Below are 24,893 nucleotides of genomic sequence, written 5' to 3' on the forward strand. Positions count from 1 at the left end.
TAGGGGGGGGGCGTTGGAGTGGGGGGGGGGGCGTTGGAGTAGGGGGGGGGGCGTTGGAGTAGGGGGGGGGGCGTTGGAGTAGGGGGGGGCGTTGGAGTAGGGGGGGGGCGTTGGAGTAGGGGGGGGCGTTGGAGTGGGGGGGGGCGTTGGAGTAGGGGGGGGCGTTGGAGTGGGGGGGGCGTTGGAGTGGGGGGGGGGGCGTTGGAGTAGGGGGGGGGCGTTGGAGTAGGGGGGGGCGTTGGAGTAGGGGGGGAGGCGTTAGAGTAGGGGGGGGGCGTTGGAGTAGGGGGGGGCGTTGGAGTGGGGGGGGGGGGCGTTGGAGTAGGGGGGGGGCGTTGGAGTAGGGGGGGCGTTGGAGTAGGGGGGGGCGTTGGAGTAGGGGGGGGGCGTTGGAGTAGGGGGGGAGGCGTTGGAGTAGGGGGGGCGTTGGAGTAGGGGGGGGCGTTGGAGTAGGGGGGGGCGTTGGAGTAGGGGGGGGCGTTGGAGTAGGGGGGGGGCGTTGGAGTAGGGGGGAGGCGTTGGAGTAGGGGGGGGGGCGTTGGAGTAGGGGGGGGGCGTTGGAGTGGGGGGGGGGCGTTGGAGTAGGGGGGAGGCGTTGGAGTAGGGGGGGGGCGTTGGAGTAGGGGGGGGGCGTTGGAGTGGGGGGGGGCGTTGGAGTAGGGGGGGGCGTTGGAGTAGGGGGGGGGCGTTGGAGTGGGGGGGGGGCGTTGGAGTGGGGGGGGGGGCGTTGGAGTAGGGGGGGGCGTTGGAGTGGGGGGGGGGCGTTGGAGTAGGGGGGGGCGTTGGAGTAGGGGGGGGGCGTTGGAGTGGGGGGGGGGCGTTGGAGTAGGGGGGGGCGTTCGAGTAGGGGGGGGGGCGTTGGAGTAGGGGGGGGGGCGTTGGAGTAGGGGGCGCCGTTTCGGCTGAGGGACAAAACATTCCTCGGTGCGGCCAATGCGAGTGTGGACGCGATTTTGACTTCGTGAATATAACTGGCTCCGTCAAAGTAACATAATTTAGCTAAAAAAAAACAGTTAACTAAGATTCTGCGCTCGGTTTCACAAAAGACATGCGTTTACTTTATCTGTGCATATAGGAACACGCAAAACGTGTGGAGATTAATTATTACTGATAACAAGTGACGTTTTATTTTTAATCAGCAATCCGAACGTAGAGTTTGTTTCTCGCCAAGCGCCGCTCGCTAACGAGCCCGCCGGACGGACGTTCAACGAACAACACCAATCAACGAGCGATGGACACGATGGAGACCCCGAATCCTATAAAATCCATTTAAAATCGACACCTTGTGATGAAACCGTCCTTTCACAGACGCTCGTGCGAGGCGCGCGCGCACGCACGGCGGCGCACGCACGGCGGCACACGCACGGCGGCACGCGCGTATTCTATACCTGCGCGTGCCGTTCATTTGCCATCGGCCAACACGGCCACCGCCGCCCGATGAGCGGAGGGACGAGCGCGGCCGCTTTACTTCCGCTTGCAGTCGGCGACTGCGACGAGGGCACCGTTACGGCCGGCCGATCCCATCACGCCCCCCCCTGTGCCGGGGGGAACGCGCGACACGGAGAGAGGGGCGGAGGGGTTTGGGGGGGGGCACAAACCGGAGGTGAGGCGGGCCGTGCGAGGAAGAGCTGGCACTCGCACCCGAGTTGAAGTCAATTGCCCGCAACGTTTCTCGTTTTACGTCTGAAAAGGTGCAGCGAGCGGGCGCCGTGCCCCCCTCCGCGCGGCACCGTCCTCTGCCCACGCTCTGACGTCGCCCCCCCCACTCTCGCCGTCCCCCGCCGTCGCACCGAGCGAGGGGGGGGGGAAGAGCCGTACCTGGGTGCGCGCCGCTCCCGCACAGGTAGAGTCCTCGGACCGGCGACCTGTAGCTCACGTGGGACGTGACGGGGCGGGCGAAGTACAGCTGGTCCAGGGACATGGCGCCGTGGAATATGTTCTGCGGGGCGGCAAGGGGTTCATCGACGTGAGTGCTGTCCAAACACGTGCCCCGGGGCGCGCCGCGTGCGTAAGCGGCCCGTTATTAACGGCGGGGGCACACGCACGCGCGGGCGCGCGTGTCGCTGGGGCGCGAGCACACGGCCAAGTGTCGACGTCTGAACGATGCTTACACATGCAACCGCTTCCCCAGGGGGGGGGCGGAGGGCGCCGTCTCACGCGCTTACACAACAACAATCCCCCCCCCCCAGCTCCCCCCCCAAACTGGAACACACGCGGGGTTAAAAACGGGGACGTTAAAAAGGGGAAGGATCGCGGCGCGGCGTGTCGTACCCCTCCGGTGAGACCAAACTCCCTCTCCAGGTCGGCGGGAGTCAAGATCTCCCGGCCAATCACGGACGACTTGAACCCCGGAGCGTACTCCTCGATGCAGTCGAACACTGGGGCGTGGGGGAGTGGGGCGTGGGGGAGGGGGGCGGCACAGGACAGGCGGCGTAGCCTTGAAGACCGGCGGCTGCCGACAGGCCACCTCATCGCCGCTGCCGTCACCGGCATCGGGAGCCGGGTCCGCAGGGGCAGTGGCGGCCGCGGCCATGCGCCCGGAATTGGTCACGTTCCACGGACAGCAGCGTGTCCACGGTGACCTCCCCGTCGCCCTCCCTCGTGTGCCCTCGCTAATTTTAATTTCTCCTCAACGCAGCAGCGCCCGCGGCTCTTTCTCTCTCCGCAGGGGGTGCGGTGGTTATTTTGGTTGAATTTGGAATTAAACCTCTTCGAGGTAAGAGCGAGGGGACGGTGTTTCTCCGTGGAAAGGTTACGGCTTCGAGCGCGGATCGCCGTATGCAGCTCCAACAGAGAAATGTAACGTCCTTGTTGCAAAATACAGACAGCAGCAGTAGCAGCCGCCGCGAAATTAATTGAAGTTTAATGTCGCAATTGTCAGTCGTCTGCCGTTCATTAGTTTCGATTACTTGACTAACATCTCAAGAGGGTGCGGTACGCCCTGAGGAAGTCCTGTTTAGTATTCTATCGGGTAGCTTTTCTTACGTCACTAGACACTTATATGTTTAATAAAAAAAAGTTGAGTTAAATATAAATATTAGCTAATAAAAAGTCGTGTACAACAAGTTCACTGCACACAATAATTGCTGGAGGAACACATCTGAGAAACATAATCTAGCAGGCATCTCTAGGGGAAGTATGTAAGGTATAGCTAGGGCAACTGTAGGGAAAGTGTTTAATGGCATTGCATTTTTTCTATGAGTAGCCAATGGCTGATGACAGTGACGATGGGGATGATGGTGGTGATGTTTTTTGGTCCTCACTTAACGCGTGGTGTTCACACAACGCGTTTTCGCCTGAACGCGATTCTTCCATGCAAGAACACTTTTTACATAATGCAAAAAGCGCCCGTTATAATTTGGAACGCACGCCGTTATAACGCAGAGCTCATGCCATTATAATGGGTCGACGACAAACTACCGTGATAAAGTAACACGGCAGCGTACCCTCAGTTGTTTGTCCCCGACATCTGACTGTGTGCGCGTTTTTCGCTTGACGCGGCACTTTTCAGGAACGCATCCACCGCGTTAAATGAGAATTGAGTATTTCACGTGAATCAGCTCACAGGCACAGAGCTCAAGTCCTCTGAAAGAATCCCCTGCCAGCTGCCCCTCTGCAGCATGGCTGCCCGCAGCTGCCTGGGTCACATGACAGTGGCGGCCGGAGCCCCGAGCGGAGGTGTTGCCGGAGGGCGGCGGCTGTGGTGGTGGTGGTGGTGTTGGAGACAGTGGTGCCGCTGCCCGGGCGTCGCGGTCGGTGCACCGGGCCTACCTCGATCGCCGTAGGCCTCCTTGTCGGCCTGCGTCCAGGCGCGTCCCCCGGCGAGTAGGTACGGCGTGTACTGCGTGAAGAGTGACACCACGTGGCTTCCCGGAGGCGCCAGCGTTGGGTCCAGTGCCGATGGGATGCACAGCTCCATCATGGGTCTGCAGGGCCGGGGCACACCAGGAACAGGGGTCGGCGCACACAGCGACACCGTGCGCACATCGGTTATGCCACCTGGCACCGTCACACCGCCGAGGTCAGCGTGCACACCGCTCTCCGGACATGAGTGCACGCCCCTCCGCTCGTATTCCTCCACCCTCTCTGCCGATGTTACGACCGCACCTCTGTCTCCTTGCAGCAGTCGCATTGCTGATGCAGGTGTGGCATCAGTCGAGCCACACCGCTCGTCCACACCTCGCTTCTATCACAGGAGCGCAGGCAACAACACGGCGCTTCCCAGCCGCCGCTATCGGCCGTGCTCGATCTGTGCAGTAATCCTCTCTGGGAAGGCCGGCTAACGAATTTTCTTTTTTAATACTTGGCCTTTAGCGATCACGTGCGCTCGTTCGCATGCACGCGCGAGCGAGCGGGCGTCCTCCTATCGCCCGTGGCATCTCACACAGGCTCGCACGACAGCACCCGTCGAGGCTCCCGGCTTTTGTTGTTCGATTGCCGTCAAATGGAGCGCGGGGACTCGTCGCCCCCCCCCCCCCCCCCGCGGGGGACACCTGCTAAACGACGCGCCACTATCTCATTAAGGAACATCCCGGGAGATAACGGCTTTTGAATGAAGAAGAAAAAAGGCCGATGCAGCTGTCACAGTGCTTGGGGTTGATTTGCTTTCAAAATCTTTCCGACAAAGGATCAAAGCGCTCGTGCGTCAGCTTCACCGGTCCGTCTGTCCATAACCGGAGGAGGGGTCACGCACAGTGACCATTGTCCAAGATGAACAAAACTTCGCTATAAAGTTGTGTTGCCATTAGGGGCTCACACGACTGAAAATCGGCCAAGTCGACCGGTAGCGTTATTGGAGACCCAACACAGAGTAAAAATGACTAAGTGCAAACATGCGCGCATGTTCCACCCGGGTAGCTTCTGTCGGTTTCCATGCAGCGACATAAAAGCTACTTTTCCTATGATTGTTGCTGGAGCACGGCTCTTTCGCAACACGCTCTCGGGCTGTACCGCGTCGTGATGTTCGGCGTGATGTACGACGTTTCGCGCCACGTCATGGGAGCTTCTTCAGAAACGGAATAAACTCTCCCGAAGACAAACATGTTTCGAAAAGCCTTGATTTGAATTAAATTATCGTTTCTGCTTCCTCTATCTGGCCAGGTGGCTCAGCCGATTATGAGTGAGCCGCTCATAATTGGAAGGTTGCAAGCTTGGATACTGATTTGTGAGGGGGGGGGGGGGGTTGACTCAACCTATCATGTCTGCGGGGCCCATAAATTAACTACCAGCCTTGTATTGGCGGCTCTGATGGTGGTGGCGGCCGGGCAAGCCAGCCGGCCGGGCGGGCCAGCGGCCGAGTCGGGCCATACCGCGTGGACGGGGCCCCCTGCAGAGCCTCGTGGTAGCCGCGGTCCAGGCAGGCCATGTCCCACGTGTTGAGGTGGATGGAGCAGCGGTGGTGTGCCATCGCCTGCCCCGCTCGCTCCGTCGGCGCCGCCAGGAAGTTGGGGAGACAGTCCACGGCGACTGCGGACAGAGGCAGCAGCACCGGGAGACCTCAGAGCATCGTTAGCCATTATGAATCGACTGCTGGATGAAGAACTACTCCTGCCGTCACTTGCGTGAGTGTATTTATCTGCACGAGGTATGCATCTTTCATATGCCCTGATTGTGTAAGTATCAGAACTGGATTTAAACCAAATGAAGTGTATATGAAATTAAAAACGATGAACTTTTTTTATTTGACCATGTAAGGCCCACTGAGCTGTATTGCTCTTTTTCAGAAGCAACCTAGCCATAAATGATATCTCAACGAAGTGGCTCATCACGTGGACATTTATAGCAGCCAAATACTCTAAACGCACGTTTCTGAATGTGGAGGGAAACACCGGTGGACCAGGAGAAAAATCCACATGATCACGTGGAGAACATGCAAGTTCCAAATTATAAAAGCGCAAGTGTTTCATGGCATGGTCGAGATCGAACCTCCTGTATACCAGGCGAGATAGTTAACATCTTGCCACTGCGAATGTATATTCGGATGATGTTAGTTTGCGGGCAGTCATAAGCATCTGGGTTGTGACCACCACACGCTGCACTTGATAATCCGGTAAAATCACAGGCGGTTAAATCCGGATTCGAACCGCCGGTGCAAATGAATATTGGTTCCCGTGAGTGAACCTTTATACCCACCAGCAACCATCCGGTAAGGGTTCGGTTCATTGTAAGGCACCATACACGCAATGTTGAGCAAAAGTGTCACGGACACGTTTGGGGAAGTGGCCCTTTCGTCGAGGTACTCGTTGTAAATGGACGGACATTGAGTGTAGACCAGGTCCTTTACAAACACGTCATGGGGTACGGTAATACCCCGATTTACATCTCTCCCCCTTGTACGTCTTTACGCAAATTACGTCGCCACTTGATCATGAACACCCCGACCCGATTAGCGTCGCGTCAACCCCAGACACATACTCACGTCGCTGACAGCGTCGTCCGTGCTCTCTCGCTATCCGTCGCCTCTCAGCCCTAGGCCTCCACCAACTACTATCCTGCCAATGGCTTTGATTGACATCGTTTCGATATTCGTTGTCGCACCTTTCAGGAATGCATCCCCGACGCAAAGAAACAATCAGGACGAGAACTGATATTCCCAAATATTGTTTCCGAGCAGGAACCTTCATTGCTGGCAGAAATAAATGTTTTGAGGGAGAGTATATATATACGGAGCATACAGATATATTCTCTGATGCTGGCTCAGCGATCGCTTGGCAGAGTTGGACAGCCACATGGCGGGAGGCACAGTGATCGGTGTTGTGTCGATGTTGCTGTTATGTTGCGAGAGAAAATGGCAACAAAAAAAAGTCCATACCGTTGATTTTGGTGACGGGAGATGTGTAGTCAATCTGAGAAACCTCTCGGAGGAAGTCAGCCGGCAGGGCATCCTGTGTGGAAATCAAAAAGCGTGACGCGTTTCAATTATTAATATTATTATCTTAAAATTAAATAGAAGATTACCAAGAGCCAGTAGTTTACAAAGCCTGGACTGCATCTGCTCAGGTGTCCTTCCACTCTCGCGCTTTGCCTGGGCCTCTCAAAGCCATCCCATCGTGTACCGCTTCTCACCTGCAGTGCGATCGTTCATCGCAAATGTCCGGAGAAAACGCGCACTTTATACGGGGAGATATACGGGGAGGGAGGAGTTGAAAATCGCGCTCGCTGCACTGGCATCCCACTGGGGCCGCCAAGCAGCACGGCGGGTTTGGGAGTCGTTCACGGATCCCTCTGCAATCCACCAACCAGGGCCTGGCGTCAACGCCAATTGTAATCACAGCAGCATTGTTCACCAAACTTAGCGCTGCGATTGCAACTCGTGAGGGATGACACGGTTATATTTAGAATTGACGACACGTCGGGCCACCGATTCGATCCACGGCTCGATTGAAGCCCTCCCATGGGCGCAAGTTTCACCATACTGATCCGCGCTGAGCAGCGACGCGTTGTTGAAGGTCGCGGGTGCTTTAGCGTGGAGCACAGAAGCACACAGAGCCACCATGGACAACTGCTGCGCTGCCCCCTGCTGGCTACGACGTAGCCCCCCCCCACCCCCCAACAGGCCACCGCTGTGCAGGGCAGCGCTGAGCCAAGGAGAGCCCAGGGCCCTGTTTGAGATATGACCCCGCCACCAATGTTAGCTGAGGCCGAACTCGGGTAACTGACTCCATCGCGCAGTACGCTGACCAGTGTGCCACCACTTTACCCCAGACAGCATTCAATGAATCAATAAATCACTCAATTAATTTAATCATCACTCATCCTTCAACTGTTTCTTCGTTTGCCCCTCCGCTCCGAGACGTTTGTTACACCACGGGCGCGTTTGCACGCTGATGTGGTTATTGTTATGGTGCTTGCGGTTGTTGTTCTTGTTCTGGTAATTTATTGTGGTTGTTATTGCTGTGGTTGTGGTTGTTGTTGTGGTTGTTGCTGTGGTTGTTGTTCTGGTTGTGGTTGTTATCGTAGTTGTGGTTGTTGTTGTGGTTGTTGTTGTGGTTGTTGCTGTGGTTGTTGCTGTGGTTGACGGTGGGCACGGCGTCGCACCTGCGGCGTGAGCTGCGTGAAGGTGACGTGCGGCGTGGCGTTGGACAGCACCACCTTGCTGCGCACCTCTGTGCCATCGCACAGCACCACCCCGGTGGAGCGGCCCGTGCCGTCCACGAGCACCTGCTGCACCTCCTGCCAGTGCCGACACGCGACGCGAACGCACACAAAGACAAAGATCCCCCGTATAGCCTTCAAAAGACTGTCGGGGAAAGTGCTGTTAGCGAGCGCCTATGAAGGCCGGCACGGAACGTGAGGAGGTGGGTGGCCAACACCACGCCCGGCTGCCTTTGTCTCCCCAGTGGTGATATTTACATACCACGTACTAGGTACTCATTATGGCTGAGTCGACCAAGGGGAGGTCCATGACCAGTTCAGATATATAATCGTCACTGGTGTTGGCCGTTAGCAGGAATCGAAAATGGGGTCGCCGGGTTCCTAGCGCATGCAAGTACACACACACACACACGCACACACACGCGTGCACACACACGCGTGCACACACACGCGTGCACACACACGCACACACACACACGCGTGCACACACACGCACACACACACACGCGTGCACACACACACACACACACGCACACACACGCGTGCACACACACGCACGCACACGCGTGCACACACACGCACACACACACGCGTACACACACACGCACACACACGCGTGCACACACACACACGCACACACACGCGTGCACACACACACGCACACACACGCGTGCACACACACACACGCACACACACGCGTGCACACACACGCACACACACGCGTGCACACACACGCACACACACGCGTGCACACACACGCACACACACACACACACACGCACACACACGCGTGCACACACACGCACACACACGCGTGCACACACACGCACACACACGCACACACACACGCACACACACGCGTGCACACACACGCGAGCACACACACGCGTGCACACACACGCGAGCACACACACGCAGGCACATAAAGATGACACCTGCCCAGCACACGTCATCCCGATCGTGCTATCGGTGTCGTTTAGAAAAACGACCCCGACAGCCGAAATTGGTCCAACGGTGCCAACCGCATGCCACCGGTGGGACGGTGGGCTACACGCGCTAAGGGCCCTGGGAGGAAGGTCGATTCTGTTGCCCCGTTTTTGGTGAAGATGTGGGCATTTTAATGTAAAAAATGTACAACCTTGTGGGTGATCCCAGTGGGAATAATGCAGTGTCAGTTGAGTGCACGTGTGAGCGGGTGAGTGCGTGGACGACTGAGAGAGCGAGTGGGTGACCGGTTTCATGGATGATTGAGTGAGTGAGCAAGTGAGTGGGTGGGTGAGCGCTTGATTAAGTGGGTGGCCAGAGTGGATGACTGGTTGCGTCGGCCACGAGGAGGAGCGAGCTGGTGAGTCGGTGAGCGGGTGAGCGGTTGAGCGGTGAGTACCGCCTCAGTAAAGATGGACGCTCCACGAGAGATGGCGCACTTGGCCATGCAGGTGGATACTGCGCCCATGCCGCCCTCCACGTAGGCCCACATGCCCTTGACGCCCTCCAGCTCGCCCATCACGTGGTGCAGCAACACGTACCTAGCACCATCGCCATTGCCACAACGACCACTACCATCACCATTTCCACCATAACCAACACTACCACCACCACGACCAACACTACCACCACCACGACCAACACTACCGTGACCACCGTGACAACCACCACCATGACCATAATGACCACAACGACCACCGCGGACACACGTTCAGTTCTTTTGAGATGGTGGTCTGGACAAGGCCGAGAGCCCTTGTACATGGCATGCCGCGCACGTGTGCGTTGTTAAATCTGATAGATGATGGAGCAGAGTAGTAGGAGTGTCCCTGACCCCGTGGGTTCAGCTCACCCACTGCCCGGGGTCCTGGGGCTGACCATGGCTCCAATCACAGAGTCCGTGGCAAGAGTGGCCTTCAGAGGCTCCGACTCAAACCACCGGTCCAAAATCTGTTGGGACATCATCATCGTCTTCATCATCATCATCATCAGTAGCAACACCAGCATTTACATGACTATCATCAGCGTAGCAATGACATGATCATCATCATCATCTCACGATCGCTGTCATCATTGCCATCACCAGTCGTTGCCATTGTGACCATCATCATAATCATCATCACTTGTGTCACAATCATACCATGACCGTTGTCATAATCACCATCATCAATCAATGCCATAATTTAACGAGCGGAGACGCTGACTACACTGAACGCAGCGAGTGCAGCGAGCTAACCGAGTCGCCACAGGCCTGGCTCGCGCGTTGTTGTTGTTGTTGGTGAACGTGGCCTTCTCACCACGCTTCGTGAAAGGACGTCGATGGCTCCATCCGTCGGCGTGACCAGATCTGTCTGGGTCGGCGACCCACAAACATATTCCCGCACCCAGGACACCACATCTGGTATATCTGTCGCGACGGCTGTGGCGACCAGTCACGTGCCACCTGCTCCAGTTTACCAGTGGCGTGCAATATATTCGGGGAGAAAAGTAAGCCCAGTTTCCATTTGCCAACAACGGTTAGAATCCTTCAATGCACTACGATGATGATGCGTTTCGGCCGATGTGTCGTGACGTGAGCCTGGTTCGGGTGTCTCGCGTCTCTCTCTCCCCTCGCCTCGCCCCCCACACCTCTACCCGCCTCGCCCCCCACACCTCTACCCGCCTCGCCCCCCACACCTCTACCCGCCTCGCCCCAAAACTATCCTCCAGCGACTCCCAATTTCATTTTCACAGAGACCGCGTCGCTAGCCAAACACCCCCTGCGGCCTCCTCGCTTCCCCCGCGATCCCTGCACCTTGGGGGTGAAAGACCGCGCGGACGGTTGTGGAAGCTAAAGAGACGCTTCCGCCGGCGACTGCAGGGGTGCAACCAACGATGGGGCACACGGCTCGCCTGCTGACAGCCCAGCCAGCACCGGTGAACCGCCACACCAAGGCGATCGAGCAGCTCACCCGCCAACGACTCTCAGTCGGCTAAAGAACCCGGGCATTGATTTGTAACTTTTGTTGCTCTTCCAAAAAAAAAGAAAATCGGTTGCTTCCCCTCTGCGACGCGCCACACGGGAGAAATAACTGCCCCCTTGGATCGTGCCGCTCACGTGGAGTCATCTATCGTACGATTCACGGAAACTCAACTTGGTGGTGGGGGCCGTGAGGAGCTCGTAAAACTTGGGAAGATCCTTCCCCAGCCGGCGCACTGTCGCAGGGAGCGGGGGGGGGGGGCGAGACAGGCACACAGGTTAGGGTTAGGGTTGCGTGGGAGCGGGGGGGAGTAGGATAACATTTGGGTATTATAGGGGGGGAGGGGGGGCTGCTGAAGTAACATGCAGGGACATTCGCGATCAAGCGCTCGCCACTCGCCCCACCCCCAGCACCGCCGTCGCCCCCCGGCCTCGCTAACCCCATCGTCCGCGCCCTGTGCCGGTGTGCGGCGACCGCACGGCGAGCGATCGCGGCGTCTTCCGAACGAAGCGCGGGTACGACCCGGAGACACACCCGAGGGCCGTCCAGCGCAACCGTAAGCACCTTCGCGCCGCGCGTCGCCGTTGTTCGCTGGGCCGTTCCGCGGTGGCGGGCCTCACGTTGCCGTGGGCCGCACGAGACAAAGCCGCGCGGGTCATGTCTGGACCGCGGGCCGTAGGTTGCGAAGGGCGAATTTCTATCGGTGCCTCGCCTGGTACACAGGAGGCCGTGGGTTCGATCCCGACCCTGACGCCTGCTGTATATTTGGAATTTGAGTGTATCTCTCCCCGTGGTCGTGTGGATTTTTCTCCGGGTTCCTCCGGTTTTTCCCTTCACATTTCGAATCGACATCACGCGTTTAGAGTCGTTGGCTGCCGCTATACATTTCCACGTGATAAGCGACTTCGTTGAGATGTCATTTGCGGTAGCCATGCCGCTTCTGAAAAATAGAGCTACATAGCTCAGTGGGCCTTACCTGGTAAAATGAAGAATAGTTTTTAACAGTTTAGCGGAGCCGGGCCTGGCGAGTTTCGACCGAAACCCGGGCGGCGCGACTCACCGCAGCTCAGGGCAGGCAGGAAGGACTTTGCGGCACGCAGGCGCGAGCCGAGGGGGCCACCGTGGAACCCGGGGACGTCGGGCGGCGGAGCGTCGATCAGAGGCTCCACGGCCCAGGCCAGCTTCTCCATGAGCTGCACATACTCTGCGTACGCCTGCGTGCACGCGATGCGACAAACGGCGCAACGAAGTGGCTTTTTTCACGTGGAAAAAAAATGACAGCAACGGCCAAATGCTCTAAATGCGTGTCGGTTCTAAACATCTGGAAGACCCGGAGAAAAATCCACGCGAACACGGGCAGAGAAACATCTAAACTCCAAATATACAGCAGGCGTCAGAGTCGGGGTCAAACCCACGACCTCCTGTATATCAGGCGAGGCAGTTAACATCTCGCCACTGCAGAACCCCTTTGGCTTCTTTGGTGATCCCTGAGTTGACTCACCGCCAACACGCGCAGATACACGCGCAGGTACACGTTTGCATACCTCTGTGTACACATTTGCATACCTCTGTGTACACGTTTGCATACCTCTGTGTACACATTTGCATACCTCTGCGTGCACGTGTGCATACCTGCGTACACGTGTGCGTAGCTGGGTACACGTATCAGCACACGTGTGCATACCTCTGCATACCCACACAAACCCTCTGCACACATCTTGAGGTCCTCATCCAGCAGTGCACCGACGGGCTGTACGAATACTCATTGCGTGAACTATGGGTGATGCAGCGCTCCAATAATTCACTCCAGTCACTCACTCGGTGGTCAGTCTCCTCCTCATCACCCGTCTGTAACTACCACCACGGTTTCTACTCCCGGCACCTTCGCTCGTTGATTCCTCTGCCCATGTTGAGGAATCTGCCACACTGCACGGCACGACATTTCTCTGTCTGCTCCCTCCCCTGCCCTCCCATCGTCTCTTTTCCCACGCACAATTCAATGCTCAAGAATTAAAATTACACGAAAAAATGCGTTACACTGAGCTATTTCAACGTTGACAGTGCCGCTTGTCGCCGGCCGCTTGACGTGTTGGGCCTCTGGGCCTGTGGCTCAGCGATCAGCTGAACGTTCAAGAGCGAAATCGTGCGAAGAAATCAAAATCGCGTCGCGTGGTGGTGCTCTTGCTGGCACGTGGCGTCTCTGCGCCAGCACCCCCGCCCCTCGCCCTCCCCCCACCCCGCGCGTGTTTGCATTCGGCTCGAGGGCGGCGTGACACGGGCGGCGCGACGGGTCACAGGTGCGTCTACAGCTCGTGATTTGCCATCCGTGCCAGCACACTCCCTAGGTCACGTGGGACGCCAAGATGAGATTCCTGGAAAGAATTCGGCGAAGGTTCCACACTGCACGTCCATTGTAGCCGACACTTTTTCGACGGCGTGAGCAAACGCCGGCTTTCTTCGGATGACGTGGGGCTGAAGAGCCACGGTGGATCGAGGCGGAATCGCGTCAAAAAATGCGGCAAGGGAGCAGTCTCTCGGGATTAAGGGGGGGAGGTCACAGCGTTCAAGCGCAGACGAATAACGAGGCAGCGAGCGGGCCGCGGCTGGCGACCACGAGCGGCGGCTGCGTCGGTTACTTTGGCGTCCCTCGCGGAGAACCTGGCGATGCTCCGCTGGTTCTCCTCCATGTCCATCCCCAGCAGCAGCGACGGTGGCGGGCGGCTCACGCTGCCGTCCGATGGGAGGGGGTTGAAGGAGTATGGGTCGCGGGGGTAGAGCTTCAGCCCGAACTTCTACAGAGAGACGCAAACACCAAGAGCCGCCACCCCCTCACCTCCACCACCACCACGTGCAACCTTTAAACAGACTGTGGGGGGCAAGTGCTGTACACGAGGTGGTGTGGCCAGGCCACCTTTGTCTCCCCGGGGCTGATGCGTCACACACAGCATCAGCTACTCGTTTCAGGCACAGTTGACCAAGGGAGTAGTTCGGATGTCACTCGCCACTGATTTTAGCCGTGGCTGGGATTCAAACTCAGGTAATCCAAGCCAACTCTAAGATCCCTTCAATTGACCTCCAGTCCACACCTTGAGATCTGCTTTGTCACCGAGGGTAATGGTTATCTCGTAATAGTCAAAACGATATTCAGATTCAATTATCAGACCTGGAGTTTAGTAAGATTAAGTGCAGAACAAACTTTACTCTCATTCTTATGCGTGCAGTTGTTGGTGACTGGGCTGAGGCCATCAACTCGCTGCGCTTGAACACCCAAGTTTAAACACCCGGTTTAATCACCCAATTTTACCATCCCGGTTTAACCACCCGGGTTTAACCACCTGGTTTAACCACCCAATTTTACCATCCCGGTTTAACCACCCGGGTTTAACCACCAGGTTTAACCACCTGGGTTTAACCACCAGGTTTAACCACCGAGTTTAACCACCCAATTTTACCATCCAGGTTTAAACACCCAGGTTTAACCACCCGGGTTTAACCACCAGGTTTAACCACCGAGTTTAACCACCCAATTTTACCATCCGGGTTTAAACACCCAGGTTTAACCACCTGGGTTTAACCACCCGATTTAACTACCCAGTTCAACCACCCAGGTTTAACATCTCGGTTTAACCACCCAGGTTTAACAACTCGGTTTAACCACCCAGGTTTAACCACCCAAGTTTAACAACTCGGTTTAACCACCCAGGTTTAACAACTCGGTTTGACCACCCGGGTTTAACAACTCGGTTTAACCACCCAGGTTTAACCACCCGCTTTGACCACTCGGGTTCAACCACCTAGTATAACCACCCGGCTTAAACCACTGACTGTAATCACTCAGTTTAACCACCCAGGTTTAACCACTCGGGTTTAATCCCTGGGTTCAACCACCCGGGATTCACCACCCGTTTTACCCACCCGATTTAGCCACCCAGGTTTAACTACCCCGGTTTAACTACCCCGGTTTAACCACCTGGGTTTAACCACAGGCAGCAGCTAATAACCTGGACTGGAACCCAAGCTCTCGGCGCTCTGATCTGTGAGCAGCCGTGCCACCTCTTTTGATAGATTTCTGCACTCGGCAAAAAGAGAAAAAACCGAGCACAGCGGAGGGAGAGATGGGGGTGGGGAGGAGGCAGCTCCGTACCTTCAGCTCGAGGTCTTTGTAAATCTGCGGCCTCAGCAAACTGAGCACGTAGGAGGCGCGGGAGAACTTGAACCCTGAGGGGCGACACGAGCGAGGGGAAGAGACGGTGCGAGGGGCACCACGGTGGCGAGATGTTAGCTACATCGCCTGCTATACAGGAAGTCGTGGGTTCGACCCTGTCTATTTGGAGTTTGCATGTTCTCCCCGTGGTCGCGTGGATTTTTACCCGGGTCCTCCCACCACATTAAGAAACGTGCGTTTAGAGTATTTGGCTGCTATAAATTCCCACGTATGGTAAGCCACTTCGTTGAGGGGGTCAATCTGCCAGGGGGGTGGAATACACCAGAAGACCGGACGTTATCCCTGACATTAACCCGAACCCAAGCAACCCGAAGCGACATTCACTCGAGCCCAGGGGTTGGTCACCTGTGGCTCCGGAGTCGAATGCGGCTCTTTAAGGACCGCTGCTTCGTGACGTCATTCACGAAGGATCACCGTCTCTTGGTCACCCGCAGTGCATTGCGGCTATTGAAATATTGAGGTGTTTTACCCAATTCGAACAAAAATGGCTCCTCTTGTTGTTTTGGTTGCCGACCCCTGCTCCAGCCGCCGCTACCCTTGACCCGAAGCACACGAGCCAATCACACGTTAGCTCTGCCACTAAGCCTAACCCGAGCCAAACAAATCAACTAAAATTACAGCCTCCTACCCTTAACCGTAACAAACTAGCCAACCACACGCCAGGCCGGTGGTGTCGCAATCGAGAGGTGCAGGCGGTGCAGCTGCACCGGGCCCCCGGGCTGGGTCCAGGCAGCGGCTACGGAAGGGAAAACTGGACATGAATTCCTTGTGCCAGGGCACGTGCCAACCACGCTGGTCCAAGCCTGATCCACAATAGCCAACCAGACCCTAGCCCAACCCCTAAGCCTAACTCTTAACAATGCATACGACGTTTCGATTGCAACACAAGCAATCATCATCAGGTATAAATGAAATAGAAACACAAATCTAGTATACTTAGAAATGTAATGTAATACAACAGAGAGTCGGATAACATAACAGTCAACACCCTACCTGGTTGATTACGTTCTTCCTGAGAATGATACATTTGAGAGAGAGATACAACACAGAACCAGAGACATATAGACAGACATATAAGTAGAGACAGATATCACAGAGATACATAGAGAGAGAGACGTACATAGGGACACAGAGAAACCACGTCTCTGTGTCAAGGCCTTAAATAGAGAGAGGGGGCGGGGGTGGAGAGAGAGGGAGGGGTTAGAGAAATTAGCATGGCAATGAGTGGCACGCTGCAGAGAGGGAGAGGGACAACAGCCGAGACACACAGAGAGAGCAGAACATAAAAACGACAAAACGAGTGGAGACAGAGAAAGTACCCTAAATTAAATAAACCTAGCAAAATTTCGAAATGTAATGCAGTGCAACACAGAGGGTCGGTCAACACACAATTAACGCATAGCCTGGTTGATTACGTTCTTCCAAAGATTGCTAAATTAGAAGTTAAGTGTGAAATTTGTAAGACACAGACACGAAGACCGATACACAAGCAGAGAGAGACAACAAAAATCCAGAGAGAGAGAGAAAAAACAAACTTAAAACTTCCCCGTAGAAGTGGTTCATACTTAATTTGGAGCTTTCGTGACTGCAGGACTTTACCGAAAGAACCAAACAGTAATTCCTGCAGTCCCGAAAGCTCCAAATTAAGTATCTAACAATGCAGCCAAACTAACTCGAACCCCTTCAAACTAACTCGAACCCTATCTCCTTCCCCACACCTCCGATTAGCACGGTTGGCTACATACCATGCGAAAGAAGTTCAACATGAATGCACACAACAAACTCTCCAAACAGCCCTGAGCTATATCCATTCCCTTGACCGTCACGCCAGCTTTCGCCTCACCTCTGGTGCTTTGCCCCAACCCAGTTGCCACTTTTTGTTTCATTGTCGCTCTAATTGCTTAAAGAGGCACTACTGCTCCTTGTGGGGGAGGGGGGCAGGGGAGCAGAGGGTCAGTGACCTCTGACTCACAACACTGACCTGGGACGATCTCCTCGGTGATGGCCGCTCCACCGACCACGTGCCGGCGTTCCACCACGGCGGTGTCAAACCCGGCCTGCTGCAGGTAGCAGGCCTGGTGATGGGCGTCGGGATTAGCGGGGAGCAGGGGGAATGGTTGGGGAGAGGGTGGAGACATCAAACGTCCCGGATTGGCCGGGACAGCGTTGATTTCAGAAAGTCTCTCCTGGTGCCTCTCTTCCCAACCCTGAAGGTATTGTGAAGTTCAAGAATTTGTCTCTGAACGACATCAGTAGGGGGCGGGGCTACCTGGCTAGTGGGCAGGGTAACCTGATTAGTGGCTGGGCTACCCGATTAGTGGGAGGAGCTGTGTAGTGAGCGGGGCGACCTGGTTAGTGGGCGAAGCTGCTTGGGTAATGGGCGGAGCTACCTGTGTAATGGGCGGAGCTACCTGTGTAATGGGCGGTGCTACCTGGGTAGTGGGCGGACCTACCTTCCTCAATAAATAAGGAGACAATTCGTTACCTTCACATATCTGTCCCTCCACACGGGAAATAAAAGTCATGTTTTTAAATCTCCCATCGGTCACAAAGCCTTTTGGGAGCTCACAATTTCAATAGCGTTGGTTCGATACAAACTCTTGACCAGTTTCGGCACTTAGTGTCTCATCACGCTTGCTTGAACCAATGCAAATAGCTGGCCAGATGTTTACTGGCAAATACCCCCCTCTGTTAGCCATTGCTCTGCTGTGGACATTACTGTGGACATTACTGTGTGGCAGGGTTTGCCGGGGCGTGCGGTGCGATGGTTCCGTGCTTGCGCCCGGCTCTGCGAGTCGTACTCACAGCAACTAGACCGTTGTGTCCTGCCAGGATGAGAGGAATACAACTCGGGATTAGAGCAGATCTATAAAAGAATATCCCCCTGTAGCCTCAACAGACTGTTGGGGAAAGTGCTGTTAGCGAGTAGCACCTATGAAGGCCGGAACGGTGCACCAGGGGGTGGGTGGCCAACACCATGCACGGCTGCCTTTGTCTCCCCAGTGGTGGTGTTTGCACACAGCACGAGGTATTCATTTGTGAGCGGGAATCGAACTCAGGTCACCTGGTTCGTAGGGCAGCACGCTAACCACTGTGCCAGCAAACTAAACACGGCCGCACACAACTGTGGCGTCACGTTCATTTGTTAATTACTTGGTTTAACACGTAGGCTTTCGCGATCAATATTATTCATAATAAAGGTTTTTGGGTTAGATCACGATATTCATGAATGTGTTCCAACCGTCCACCACCCGACACGGCCAATCAGTAGAAAAAGTGTCACGTTGACAAAAGACAAATAGTTCACTACTTTAGCCCACCGGTGTGTTGAAGAGTGAATCCACAACATTTATTCTTTTTTAGTACGACGTTTCGCTGGTAATTACATCCAGCATCATCGGGCGATTTGCCAGAATAGTGAAGCCCTCCACTTGCTTCCGGTCTTAAATAGAGCAGAAGGTTGACGTCATCATTTAACCCAATCAGATCAGAGGCGGAGGGGTAATTGTAATGATATAATAGATTAGTAATCAGTTAATTGTTATGATCCCTCTATAACGAGTTGTAATTTGTATTATTTAATAACTGAACCCAATCACTATACCCAAGCAGATGCAGAAATGGCGGAGGGGGGGGGGTATTGTAATTATATACTACGTTAGTAATCAGTGAATTAGTATGTGTTTCCCCCGATAAGGAATTGTAATCGTAAAATGTATTATTTAATAATACGCTTCCAGGCCACACTAAGCCTGTAGCTGTCAGAGCGATTGAAATGATTTGTATTTCTCTCAATTTCGGTAGATTCTATAATCAGTCTCGGCCAGTAATAATTCGTTTTAAATGACACTTCAACGTTATCAATTGAGTGGCCTTGTTGGCAAGCATGTTCTGCCACTGCCGACAGTTGTGTTTGAGATAATTTAATATTTATTTGGTGTTCTTTTAATCTTACGCTGATGTTACGTCCCGTCTGTCCAATATAGCATCTGCCACAAGCAATTAATCCGATATACATGTTGATAATTTAGGTAATTCGTCTTTCGTACAAGATACAGGTACTAGTTTTTTTTATCATTTTGTGTACTGTTTTACAAAAGCAAAACATTAAAGTAAGATTTGTTACAGATAGTGACGGTAAAAAACATACGCAGCACACTGCTACATCCGTACGTGACGTCACCGCAAAAGAGCCCCCCCCCTCCCCCACTAGCGCAGAGGAAGGTCGAGCTCGATTAAATATTTTATTACGCAAAGTCACTTAAAATGAGACGTTTCCTTACAGAAAGTGACAATAAAAAATAAATATACACAGCACAGTGCGACATCCGTGCGTGACGTCACTGCAAAAGAGCCCCTCCCCCCTTCATTAATATTCATGCTCGCGTGGAAATTTACACGAACGCACAAGAAGGTCGCGCCCTCCACATGCCGCACCCCTCCCCTCATTAATAATCATGAGCGGGTGACGTCACTACACATGCCGCACCAATCCACAAGAACCATGAATGAGTGACGTCAATCCACATGCCGCACCCCTCCCCAATAACCATTAGCGTGTGACGTCACTCCACATGGGGCACCCCCCCCCCCTCATTAATAATCATGAGCTGAACAATTTTTCGATTTAATATTTCAGATTTACTGCAATCTACACCCGTCCTTGGACGGGCACACAAGCTAGTCGACAATAACAATGACAATTCCTATAGCGCCAAACATGGCCAGCTGTTAGAACGCAACTGAACAAACAACAACAACAGACTCATCTTCTTGGTTCTTTCGGTAAAGTCACGTAGAAGGGAAATAATAAAATAATAAAAATGAAACATAATAAAATACAATTCTCACGACGTTTCGGCCACAACGCAAGCAGCCGTCCTCAGGTGAAGAACAGGTCTGTCGGAAAGACAGCGTCAGACGCTGTGGCCGAAACGTCGTGAGAATTGTATTTTATTATGTTTTATTTTAATTATTTTATTATTTCCTTTCTACGTGACTTTACCGAAAGAACCAAGAAGATGAATCCCTGCAGTCACGAAAGCTTTAAATCGAAACAACAACAGAGTTTAGCAAGGGATTGAACACAGTGCAGACGTTAATGTTGATTCCGCACTACGGGTGAAACCAGTCGACTCCTGGCTCGTAAGTTTTGAGGTCACAAAATGTAGAATCTTGGCTTTCAGACTGTGCTGTATTTTGAACAAATGTAAGCGTCCGAACCCTTTTATAACATGAATGTAATTGGCATCGCTCACTCATTCGCGAGCATCGGCATATGTGAAATGCGTAACAACAGCACGACAGAGGGCTGTGTTGGAACAAGTTGATAACCCACGTATTGTTAAGCAAAACCCATGCTCAGGTGTTGTTGAAAACTTTACAATCCACTGTTGCTAGGTTAGTAGTATTGTATCTGTTTTATTTTATTTTACCAGGTAAGGCCCACTGAGCTATACGGCTCTTTTTTTAGAAGCGACCTGGCCACAAATGATAACTCAACAAAGTGGCTTTTCATCACGTGGAAACTTCTAGCAACTAAATGCTCTAAACGCACGTTTCTAAATGGGGAGGAAAAAACCGGAGGACCCGGAGAAAAATCCACGCGAACACGGGGAGAGAGATACGCAAACTCCAAATATATAGTCAGGGTCAGGATCGGTCGAGGTAGTTAACATCTCGCCACCGTGACGCCCCTATCGTCTACGCCCCACCCACCCCCACCATGGATGGCCGCACAGTGAACTTCACACATTGTCTGCTGCGTTGGTAGCGGTCTACGAAGCACAATGAACAACAACAAGAAGTAACACTCGGCACAAAGAGCATTCTATTTTTTATCAGCCTGCTCTCAACAACGCAAAACTTCCTCATTTCTCATTCCCTCTCCGGGCTCGCTGGACCTCCGTGCGCATGGCGCCTGTCCAGAACACTCCTCGAATTTGTCGTCAAGGACCAAGAGCACGGGGGAGCTGGACACTTTGGGAACAAGGATTGAAACTTATGAGATGGTCAAGTAACCAACGGAGATTGGGGGGGGGGAGGTGAAGGTGATTCTAAACTGATGGTTTGTATGTTGAACTTCTTTCGTACCGTACGTAAGCCTACCGTGCTCATAGGAGGTGCGATGGGGGTACAGCGTAAGGCTGCTCAAACGTTTTGGGGGGCGTAGTTGCACCTGCACCCTATTCCACCACCCCACCCACCTCCCCTCCGACCCCACCCCCCACTGTTCCCACCGATGGAAAATAAAAACCATTGACGCGTCAGAGTTCACAACAAATTGAACTAACAGTGGGGATGGCCAGAAGAATCGCTAACCATGAAACTAGAAAATCATCCTGCAGTGAATCCACTGCTGGATGAAGGCCCTAACCGACATGGCGTCGGTTAGAGGGGGTAGTTTGACCACACCGGTTAGTGCGGGTTGGTGAAAGGCGCAGAGGAAGGAGGAACCAGGACCGACTCGGATGCCACGCGCTCGCTGATGTCAGCCGCAGCCGGGAATCTAACTCGGGGTCCTGGGTTTAGGGCGGCGCTGCGCTAACCGCTGCGCCGCCGCTCCATCTCGTGCAAACCAAAACGACGAGTCGGCAGCGCGTGGCGACGGCGCCATGCGATGGATCTTGCAACCGCGACACCCCAAGCCAGCCGGCCAGCCCTGTATTGCGACCGTGTTTAAAGGGGGGGGGGGGGGGGGCATACAAACACTCAGATGGGGGTGAAAGTGGGTGGATGGGGGGTTCGCATCACAATGTTGAACAAAGAATAATAGGCTTAATCCTTCACAGCAATCAAACAGAAGGTGTTAAGATTTTGATTTAAAGCTTTCGTGACTGCAGGGATTCATATTCTTGGTTCTTTCGTGAATTTACCGAAAGAACCAAGAATATAGGCGTTAATACGTTCAAACACCAAACAGGTACACCTATTGCAAGGCATCAAGTCTGCATCAACCACACATAATTGCGGAAAAAGACATGCAAACAAATATGCTCCGATAGTTATCTACGCATTGTCTTTGAAACGGATTGGCCTCCACCAGAGGCAGCCTCCCTCGTGGCCTCGACTCGCCAGTGCTAGAGGCAGAGGACGACGCCATAAAGGCGAACAGGGCAACGGCAATGCAGGGAGCAAAGTGTCAATAGCTTGGGTTGAGCAGTTATATCTATGGGGCCTTTTTGCCAGTATGAAAACGATGAACAAATCAAACACCTGCTTTCACTGACAGTTTTATTGCCAGAAAGGCTAAACGCCTACTCCTGTGTTCGTCATTTTGATACTGGCTAAAAGGGTGCCACGGATACTGTTGAACAAACTTCAAACCAAATATTCAACGCGAAACCTGAGTGCGCGAACGATGCGCTCTTCCGCTCGTGTTAATGTCACCGCCCGTGTGTGTGTGTGCATGGTGTCACTGTGGGGAGCGGTGGCGGAGCGGTTAGCGCTACGCTGCGCTACGAAACCTGGCGACCCGGGTTCGATATCCCGCTCACGACCAACACCAGTGACGATTATCTGAACCTGCTCCTGGGCCTCCCCTAGGTCGACGCAGCCTCAAATGAGTATTTTGGTGCAGCGGTGTGTAAACATCGCCACTGGGAGACAAAGGCGGCCGGGCGTGGTGTTGGTCACTCACACACTCGTGTGCCGTGCTGACCTTCACAGGTGCTCGCTAACAGCACTTGTCCCAACAGTCTGTTAAGGCTATACGGGAGGTCTTTGTAGGGCGAGGAAAAGGCTGTGACGCCACCCATCACGGGCTCTCGCAAGTTGCCGAGCACAGAACGTCCAAAGGCCAAACACGTCAAGTGGTCAGCAACGAACAGCGCCATCGTGTTAGCAGACAAAATGCGACTCAATTTCAGCGCGGCTATCAGAGCTCAGTAAAGAGACGTTGGCGATCCTTCAGCAGTCGGTGGGGGGGGGGGGCTCAGCCCCCTAAAGCCCCCCTCCTCCCCGCCCCCCCGACACTATGAGTTTGTCCAAAGCCACCCCCTCCCGAGTTGCGAACCCATGAGTTCCGCGCCGGGGGTCCACTCGCCTGCTCCAATCACCACGGCGTCGTAGCTGCTTTTGAGGGTGGCCCCGGCCAGCCCCGTGAGGCCGCGGGGCCCCGGGAGGCTCCGGACGAGCTGGCGGCCCCCTGCGAGCACGCGGCCCCCTGCGAGCACGCGGCCGGCCATGGCGAGCTGGGGAGGGGGGGCGCCTAGAGAGAGCAGCGCAGAGCAGCGACGAAGTAGGGGGACGAGGGAGACGAGAGCAGAGAGACGAGGGCAGGTTTACATAATCTGTGTCGCCCGCGTACGCGGAGACTTAAGTGCACTTGCACGAGACCTTGACCTCCAATCCCCTTATTTGGCCCCGTATCCCCTCCCCCACTCCCTACTCCCACTCTTCCCTCACCCCAACCAGGGGTGAAGTTAATGACACCGCACATTGCTGGATAGAACGGTAAGAGAGCGAGAGAGGGCCGGGAGTCGGCAGGTCAGGACGTGTTGGCTGCTTGCGTTCACCAGGCACGGGCTGGTGAACGCAAGGGTGGGGGGTCGTCAGCCTGTCATATCACACGTGCCACCGATTTGTTAGCCGTGACCGGGAACGGAACGCTGAGCCCGCGTGGTCAGCGTTGCGAAGTGCAAGCCACGCGGTGCAGGTGCCCCAATCCAACCCGGTTTTTCATTCTCACTCCATATTTTCTGGGCCGCCAATCCCGACTGCGACTGTTCTCGAGCCATCCACCACCATCAACACTGCATTCGTTGTTAAACGTACAGTACGTTTACTTTGTGGACGAATTTACTTTTGCTAAAACAATCATATTACTAATCCACGTTACAACGCGGTAGTGTCGATGATGATGATGATGATGTTGTGGCCCAGCCCTTTGGAGCAGAGGGTTGGTGGATCACGGAGCGTTTTAGGAAACCTCAAAATCCACTGGGCTGTCAGGTGGCCGGGAGATGGCAGTACACCACGTGGGTTCGTGAACCCGCCTGTGCACTCCTCGACGCGCTCATTCTTAAATTGCCCACCTCCCTGTCTCTCCACCCACCTACCTTCCTCTTTAATAACCACCACCTGCCTTCTCTAACGACCCAGCGACCCGCCCACCTGCCTCTCTAGCCATCCTCCTATTTTTCAACCCACCCACTTGCCCCTCGACTCGCTCACCTGCCACTTCACCCGCCCACCTATCTCTCTACCCACCCACCTATCTCTACACCCACCCACCCACCTATCTCGCAACCCACCCACTGACCCGCCCACTTGCCCTCTACCCGCCCACCTGCCTTGCCCACCTGTCCGTTTCGCCTGAGCTGCGGAAGAACATCGGGTTACAAACGGAGGGTGTGGGGCATCCGACCCCTGCATCTCGTTCGGTTGTCGAAGCAACGCGCGGCTTTTCTTGACGCGTCCCAGCGAAACCGGCGTCCACCACGCGCCGTGTTGGGCAGCCTGTGCCAGACTCCCCACCGCTTTCTCTGCCTACAATAAAACACAATCGCCTCCATATTTTCGAACCCGATTTTTTTCCAACACGCGCACACACTCGCCTCCTCCGGGGTTCCCTTCGCTGTGTTGAGCCTGAAGTGGTCGGGCGGGGAGTTCCGTGGCTTTACAACCCCGGC

The 24,893-nt window shown here is 54.6% G+C and overlaps 1 protein-coding gene across 1 annotated transcript; it reads right to left on the minus strand.

The window, feature by feature from the left end:
• Positions 1–1,464: 1,464 nt before the first annotated feature.
• Positions 1,465–24,391, minus strand: PYROXD2 (pyridine nucleotide-disulphide oxidoreductase domain 2). Its single transcript, XM_078861833.1, has 19 exons — positions 24,376–24,391; positions 23,276–23,470; positions 18,010–18,086; positions 17,243–17,336; positions 15,181–15,254; positions 13,595–13,828; positions 13,443–13,508; positions 12,097–12,250; positions 11,601–11,651; positions 11,193–11,271; positions 10,871–10,930; positions 9,479–9,620; positions 8,038–8,172; positions 6,812–6,884; positions 5,310–5,466; positions 3,772–3,926; positions 2,272–2,378; positions 1,819–1,939; positions 1,465–1,535 (listed from the first exon to the last, which is right to left on the minus strand). The coding sequence occupies exons 1-19, from the start codon at positions 24,389–24,391 to the stop codon at positions 1,465–1,467; spliced, it is 2,061 nt and encodes a 686-aa protein (XP_078717959.1).
• Between the last annotated feature and the right edge of the window lie 502 nt (positions 24,392–24,893).

This window comes from Lampetra fluviatilis, chromosome 12 (genome assembly GCF_964198595.1).
Source record: "Lampetra fluviatilis chromosome 12, kcLamFluv1.1, whole genome shotgun sequence".
In the NCBI taxonomy this organism is placed as follows: Eukaryota; Metazoa; Chordata; class Hyperoartia; order Petromyzontiformes; family Petromyzontidae; genus Lampetra; species Lampetra fluviatilis.